This window comes from Homarus americanus, unplaced genomic scaffold (assembly GCF_018991925.1).
Source record: "Homarus americanus isolate GMGI-L3 unplaced genomic scaffold, GMGI_Hamer_2.0 scaffold32583, whole genome shotgun sequence".
NCBI lineage: Eukaryota > Metazoa > Arthropoda > Malacostraca > Decapoda > Nephropidae > Homarus > Homarus americanus.
The window spans coordinates 25,591,462-25,600,390 of NW_024713129.1; the positions used below are offsets into that span (position 1 = coordinate 25,591,462).

An 8,929-nucleotide genomic window follows, 5' to 3' on the forward strand; every position below is an offset into this window, starting at 1 on the left:
TTGGGTACATCCAGGGTGTCATCCGCGAATAATAGAGGACCAAGAAATCAAAATCCACAAATTATCCAGGCATACTGTACTGCATATTGGTATGTATTTTTCTTATAATGAAGGCCTACAGGGTAGTTGGATACGCCATATGAATAAATTTTTAACACTTTGTCATATTTGACGGACAGCATATGCACATCAAATCAAATCATAGCCACAATCATTTTTAAGCATAATTGCATCAACAGGCATGCACAACGCCTGCTGGCATGAAATATATTTCCCATATACGCATTTAATTATATGAAAACCATCATTATTTGGATTTTTCCTACACTGTTGCCTTCAATGTGATGTTTACCTTATGCATGAACTGATAATAATTAAAAAAATAAAATAAAAAAGGAAGATATACGAGTGGAACATAGAAGTTGTAAAACACTGTTCAGGTGTGTGGAATCAATCATCATGTAGACTGGGACCTTGGCTTGTCCAATGCTACAGGGTAAACTTAAAAACATACAAGTCAAAATCCTGAACTCTGATCTAGAAGAACTGAGAAATGCAGAGACCTTGAAACCATTCGTTGTTAAGAATCTCAAGGCAATCACTAGCTGATGAATGGGATGTAGAGGTGAACCATAGCCAACAGGTCTGTCAAGCAGATGCTCTATATCATGGAAAATATCAAGGAAAACTTCCTTGCTGAACCCATATTGTCGTCTGAATTAACTGTCATAAAAATTTATAGGATTCTGTCATTCTACCATCAGTCTTCTCTCTACAAAATTTCCAATTTGACGAATTATGCGCTCTGTCAAAATTCATGTTGACTTGTTATCTTGAATGACAGATAGACCGCATAACCTGCCTCCAGGCTGGATTAAAGCGAGGATCGACATATCTAATCTCAAACCCGGTTTGAATCTTTGTGTTGGCTGAAGCCAGCATTCTGAATACCAATAATCTTCAATCTTCACTCGATGCTTGATTTAAACCTTTATGCGGTTTCAAACCACCGTTCTGAATTTGGGCCTATGAGTTTAACATATTTCAGTACATCATAATCATGAGCAAAATATTAGTATTTTTTTCCTGTTACAGTAGAGAAAAAATTATTACACAAAGTAACTCATGGTGACAAAGCATATAAAAAGGTGAAAAGAAAGTAGTGAAAAATTCTATACAGGGTATTAATAATTTGAACCCATCACTTGAATATTAAGGCAATCTTCACTACCTGGTACTGAGAGTAAAGAGCCTTCAGTGTTGTCCAAGCTGCAAGGCGTTTAGTGAGGTAGGTGGCCATCCAGCGCACACGTCCTGACAATGGCGCCTGAGTCCCAGGCCGCTCTATCTGCTGCTGTGCCTGTAAAACAGCTTGCTTAGTACAACCTTTTCAACAAATAAAAAGTGAAGGGATAGATCAGTAAATACAGTAGTACCCCGATTTTACGCGGTCAATTGAACCCACAGGGTACCGCAGAAAGTGAAAACCACGTAAAGTGAACAACAGAACATATGGGATTAATTCCAATAGAGACTGGCCCGACCCCCAAACTCCACTTTTTCCGACACAATACCTATGTTGTAGTAAAAATAACATCTAAATTTTATGATGGTATGCTCACACAATTAATATTTAAGAGAAATACAGTCGCCAGGTTAATGTCCATTCAAATAATGGACTCAAATCCCCCACCCCCTCTTCCCAGCTCACTAGCTCCTACCTCTCTGAGAAATGATTGGGTGAAAACACTAGATTTTAACGTTTAGTAATAAATAATACCTCAGACTAAAGTTAGGATAATATAATTGACATTTCTGGATTCCTTGCAGGTCAGGGAATATTTTGAATGTAAACTTCATATATTTTGCACAGAAGATAAAATATTTGCTTTGTGTAAACCAAATTATTACAAAAGATCTAAAATTTGTATGTCTAATGCAAAATCCATGATGTTTATATTCAAAATGATCATCATATTGTAAGAATTCCAGCAATGTAAATTATATTCTGGCTGAATAATTTGTATGAATTTTATGAGCTAAAACAAATATCTTTCAGGTAATAAAAAAATATTCTTTCACACACTATCTGTCAATCAAAGTACTCCCACCTTGCCTCCCCCTCCTCACACTTCACGCCCAGCTGGGTCGGCCGGGTCGGTCACAACCCCCCTGGTTCCCTCCCTACCAGAGAAATGTTTTGGTGAAAACTAGATTTTAACTTTTTAGTAATAAATAATACCTCAGACCAGTTAGAATTGATATTTAAAAAATATTTGCTTTGTGTAAACCAAATTATTACAAAAGATCTAAAATTTGTATGTCTAATGCAAAATCCATGATGTTTATATTCAAAATGATCATCATATTGTAAGAATTCCAGCAATGTAAATTATATTCTGGCTGAATAATTTGTATGAATTTTATGAGCTAAAACAAATATCTTCAGGTAATAAAAAAAAAATATTCTTCACACACTATCTGTCAATCAAAGTACCCCACCTTGCCTCCCCCCCCTCCTCACACTCACGCCAGCTGGGTCGGTCGGTCGGTCACAACCCTCCCCCCCCCACCTTCCCTCCCTACCAGAGAAATGTTTTGGTGAAAAAACTAGATTTTAACTTTTAGTAATAAATAATACCTCAGACTAAAGTTAGGATAATATAATTGACATTTCTGGATTCCTTGCAGGTCAGGGAATATTTTGAATGTAAACTTCATATATATTGCACAAAAGATAAAATATTTACTTTGTGTAAACCAAATTATTACATTAGATCTAAAATTTGTATGTCTAATGCAAAATCCATGATGTTTATATTCAAAATGATCATCATATTGTAAGAATACCAGCAATGTAAATTATATTCTGGCCGGGTAATTTGTATGAATTTTATGAGCTAAAACAAATATCTTCAGTAAATAAAAAAATAAAAAAATATTCTTCACACCGCGCCAGATGGTCGGTCGGTCCCTCCCTCCCCCCCACCGCCCACCAACCCTCCCTACCAGATGTGTGGGAAAACCAGAATATTTACCTTTTAACTAATAAATAATACCTCAAACTAAACTTAGGATAATATAATTAACATTGCTGGATTCCTTGTAAGACCAGGAATATTTTGAATATAAATGTCATATATTTTGCACAAAAGATAACATATTTACTCAGAGTAAACATTATATCTAAAATTTGTATGTCTAATGCAAAATCTATGATGTTTATATTCAAAATGATCATCAAATTGTAAGAATTCCAGCAATGTAAATTATATTCTGGCTGGGTAATTTGTATGAATTTTATGAGCTAAATAAAAAAAATAAAAATATTATACTTCACAGCGTATATGAGTAGATGAACCTCATTAAGTGAAAGTTCGGTTCTGGCGAGGCACCGCGTATATGAGAAATCGCGTTAAGTGAAACCGCGTAAAGCGGGGTAATACTGTATATGTATATGTATATGTATATGTATATGTATATATATATATATATATATATATATATATATATATATATATATATATATATATATATATATATATATATATATATATATATATGGACTTATATGGACTTATATGGACTCTGAGGGGTTTGACAAAGAGGCCCAGCAAGCCTCTGTGGTGGATAGTGATACAATTGATACAAGTGATACAGGCGAGGGCCAATAATCTGTCCTCTTGCTCGGAACCAACCCCCCATCCCCGTGTGCCCAGCCATCTTTTCTACTAATGTAAGTGTTAAAAAACCTAATATTATTGAAATTTCTCTTAATTATTAATTGTGTGTGCATACCATCATAAAATTAAGAAGTTATTTTTACTACAACGTAGGTATTGTGTCTGAAAGTAAGTTTGGGGTTAGAACCGGTCAGTATTTCAATTAATCCCATATGTTATGTTTCTCGCTTTTACGTACCTGTGGTTCAATTGACCCGAAAGCGAGGTTCACTATATATATATATATACTTGACTAGCTTTCGCTTTATGTTCCTGAATAAAGACGGTTAATACCTGCTGTTTCCATTTTCAGTGATTTTATCAAGACCCATCTTTTATCCACGTTTCATTGTGGATTTACATGAAATATATATATATATATATATATATATATATATATATATATATATATATATATATATATATATATATATATATATATATATATATATATATATATATATATATATATATATATATATATATATATATATATATATATATATATATATATATATATATATATATATATATATATATATATATATATATATATATATATATATATATATATATATATATATATCTGATTGAAATAAGCGTTTTATTCAAGACATCTTCAGAGGCAACTGCCTCTGAAGATGTCTTGAATAAAGACCTAAAGCTATGAATTGCTATCTCCATTTTCCTGTGATTTTATCAAGATTATCTTATCCACCAGAGCTGAACTTTCACTTCTAACGCGGTTTTTCCAACGATACGGTGAGTGTCCGCTCGAGACGCTATTTTAGATTTGCCCCACCCGCCACCGCCACCCTGCCTGTTTTAGCTCATAAAATTCATACAAATTACCCGCCAGAATATAATTTACATTGCTGGAATTCTACAATATGATGATCATTTTGAATATAAACATCATAGATTTTGCATTAGACATACAAATTTTAGATGAAATGTTTTCTCTGAGTAAATATGTTATCTTTTGTGCAAAATATATGACATTTATATTCAAAATATTCCTGGTCTTACAGGAATCCAGCAATGTCAATTGTATTATCCTAACTTTAGTTTGAGGTATTATTTATTAAAATTTAGTGGTTTTCCCCAAAAATTTCTCAGGAGGAAGAGCCAGCAGTGTAGTGTGGAGAAGAGGGAGAGTTGAGTCCATTATTTGAATGGACATTAACTTGCGACTGTATTTTCATTTCTCTTAAGTATTAATTGTGTGCATGTACCATTATAAAATTAAGATGTTATTTTTACTACAACATAGTTATGTCACAAAAAGTGGAGTTTGGGGGTCGGGCTGGTTTCATTGGAATTAATCCCAGATGTTCTGTTGCCCACATCCAGTCACTTAACACGGTACCTCTGGGTTTATATATATATATATATATATATATATATATATATATATATATATATATATATATATATATATATATATATATATATATATATATATATATATATATATATATATATATATATATATATATATATATATATATATATATATATATATATATATATATATATATAAAAGTTCACTAAGTAATAAAAACCCAGAGGGTACTGTGTTAAGTGAAAACTGCTACATATAAAAAAATATATATATATATATACAGTATATATATATATATATATATATATATATATATATATATATATATATATATATATATATATATATATATATATATATATTTCATGTAGATCCACAATGAAAACGTGGATAAAATAAATCTTGATAAAATCACACGGGAAAAGGGAAACAATGGAGCACCTTACCTTTCGTCTTTATTCAAGACATCTTCAGATGTCTTGAATAAAGTAGTTCAAAAACTCAGATCCTTCCAAGGAAAGGTCCTCTTAATTACACCATATTATATCCTACATCCGTGGTGTCTGGATCTGTTAGAATGGTGCTCGCATCCACTACAATTGCAACAAGGATGTCTAGACCAGGTACTGCACCCTCAGTTCGAGATATCCTTGACACTTCACGCTTGGAGTTTCTCAAAAGATGTTTAAATAGATTGTTGAATAATTCCAATATACTGTAGTTAACCAAGTGACAGCAGGTCATAGACTCCAAACTTCTATGCAATATGAGAAAGCTTGGAAACTTTTTCAACAATTTATCAGGTTAACGACTCCAATCACATTGCCAGAAAAAGTGGTGTTAGAATTTTTAGATTTTCTGTTCAGAGTTAAAGGCCTTCAAGGATCTACAGTTGTATCTTATAAATCAGCATTGGTTGACCTTCTGGCATGGGGTTTTAATATTAGTTTGAACCCCAGAATTTATCAAATGCTCAGATCATCCTTTTTCATTCAAAGACCCCCTCGGCCTAAGAGAAACCCACCTTGGTCTCTAGATAATGTTACGTACTAAATTTCTTATGGGGCCTAATTACAATATAAATCTGAACTGGGACAGATTGCTCCAGAATGCAGCCTTCCTTCTAGCAATAGGAAAAGGTATGAGAATCAGTGAGCTGATTTCAATTTCCAATAAACCATCATTATTGGTATTTTCTGAGAAAGATGTCGCCCTTTTTCCTACGGACATTATAAGAAAAAATGAAAGGGAGGATTTTCAAGCTCAATCTATGAGGATGAAACTGCTAATGGATGAGACAAGGGTTCCTGATATATTGTGCCCAGTTAAGATTCTTCAAGAATGGTTAAGCAGTTTCCCTAATCGAGGCCCCTATGTATTCTCATCACAGGATCGTAAGAAATTGTCTCCTATTCAAATGACAATATATTTTTTCTTAGTTAGAGAGTCAAGCAGACCTTGGCAAAAAAATTTTGGCACATGACACCAGGAAATATGCAGGGTCTGTGGCCTTTCTGCGGCATATGAGCCTCAGTTAGATCAAAGATGTTGGCTTTTGGAAATCATCAAAAACCTTTCAAAACAGCTATCTTCACCTATCTCTGAAAGATGCTTCACATGTGGTGGTACTGAGGTCCCCTCCCCCACCTAGTTACTCTCCACAACCAGGACCTTCTTCTTCCTCATGAGAATAAAGTGAGTATCCTAATTGGGATATGTAAATTAACATTTTACCTTCCAGTAAATGTTCCTAATATTGGAAAATATTCCAAAAAGTTTATAATTATAATCTTGACCTAAGCTAGCGAAGCCTTATACGCAATGTCACCCCCCTCTCCACCTCCTGCTCAGGTAATCAAAGCTAGTCGTCACAATCTGGATTGAACAAAAAGCAGTTTAAAAAAAAAACCAGTTTTTGTCATACAGTATAGTCCAGAATGCAACGTCGACATGCCACCAATCTCGAGTTGACATTTGTTTACTGCTCACTCTAGGGCAAGAGATGACGGTAGCAATGCGTGTGATGGAGGGTGAGGGAAAGGGTTTTGAGAATTGCAATTAAATGCCAGGTAGCGACGTGTCCTCCTAATATTACGTATTTAGTAATTATTAGATGTTTTAATTGCCTGTATGTTGGCCTGGCTAGTTTTACAAAAAAAAATGGCTTTTCGTTTGTATACCAAAGTGCTGGAACATTATTTTTTCACAAAAGCAAAGTTCCATAAATCAAAGGACTCCTGTATATCAAAAAATCCTTAGTTAACAAAAAGAACATTGTACTGTATTTTTCAAAACCAACAAAAAAAAATTACTGCATCAGTTCTCTTTCTGACCTTGAAATCAGCTCTGATGCCCTTCACCTCAGCAGCAAAAGCAGAGAGGAGGTCAGGGAGACGAGAGATTAGCATCTGACGGAACTTTTCTCTACATGGCTCCTTTTGCAGCACACCAGCAACTGCTGTTACCAGTTCTGATGTCCTAAAAAAGAATACCTTTGGTTATTCTATATACATCTACATTTTTATGAAATAAGGTGCAGCATAGCCTACCTGAAATTTTAATTTCTAAATGTAAAAGTAACCAGCTGATTTCATTCAGTGTATTTTATTTTCAAAAATAAGCATAATTATAGTTATATTTCTATCATACAGGTCAATTTAAATTAACATTTATACAGTATTAAGAATGTTAGCAGCTAGCATACAAATGAAGGCAAACACAGCAGTGATAGTGATGGTGATCATCATCATGAACATCACCTTTTTACAACCATTTTTTATGCTTGCACAGGTTAGCCGGAATTTCCAGATGCCATTGTGTCACACTTGCCATCAGGCACACCCAACAAAAACATTATTGTGCCCCTTGGGGTCCAATGGATCTGGGAATGAGGAAATACTTCAGCCACTCATGGTACCGGGTATATGTTTAGTTGGCACCCCTGACTATATGCTCCTAATATCTTTTATAGCATAAAAGTCTGTGATATACGACACTCTATTATAATAATGTATATCCAGCCTTTTATTGGAGTTAAAAATCAATGGTCAATTGCTCTGTAGAAAAGGTATCCCTCTAGATACAAATGGATTTGGTAAAAGAAAAAACATTCGTTCGGTGAATTTTCAAATCACAAATACAAAAACATATGGGAAAATTGGGTACAGACAAAATTTTTGCTTGTAATTCACTTTCAAATGGCTGGCAAGCCTAAAAGTGAGAGTTTTGTGGTGCTAAGAAGAAAAAGAGGCACCCATTTTAGATTTTCTATGTATTATTTACGCATTTTCAAATTATGACCAATTCGACTTACGACCTGCATTTGGGTCCCTAACTCTGTGTGTGTGTGTGTATATATATATATATATATATATATATATATATATATATATATATATATATATATATATATATATATATATATATATATATATAGTATATATATATATATGCAAGTAAATCACTGCAGGTGCTGATTCAGGTATATATGATAACCACAAGGAAGAAGAAAATATCAAGTCCTGCCGCTTTCTGCAATTCACATCTTCTAGGTGAGTATCAGAGAGTAATATAAATGATGCAGGAGGAGACACAGAGTGAGGGTGAGACCAGGTCCACAATGGCCAGGTATTAGGGTAATGACCCTACTAATCTTAGCCACACACAACGGTTTCTTTTCTTTAGAGTTATCAGTATATATATATATATATATATATATATATATATATATATATATATATATATATATATATATATATATATATATATATATATATATATATATATATATATATATATATATATATATATATATATATATATATATATATATATATATATATATATATATATATATATATAT

At 33.0% G+C, this 8,929-nt stretch overlaps 1 protein-coding gene across 1 annotated transcript in view; it reads right to left on the reverse strand.

Annotated features, from left to right (window-relative positions):
- Positions 1 to 1,201: 1,201 nt before the first annotated feature.
- The window catches only part of LOC121870553 (dynein axonemal heavy chain 10-like), a 129,588-nt gene continuing 121,860 nt past the window's right edge, over positions 1,202 to 8,929 (reverse strand). Inside the window, exons 14-15 of the mRNA XM_042372384.1 lie at positions 7,401 to 7,545; positions 1,202 to 1,360 (exon numbers count right to left, since the gene is read on the reverse strand). Coding sequence (XP_042228318.1) covers positions 1,202 to 1,360; positions 7,401 to 7,545 — 304 coding nt within the window. The remainder of the gene's footprint in view (positions 1,361 to 7,400; positions 7,546 to 8,929) is intronic.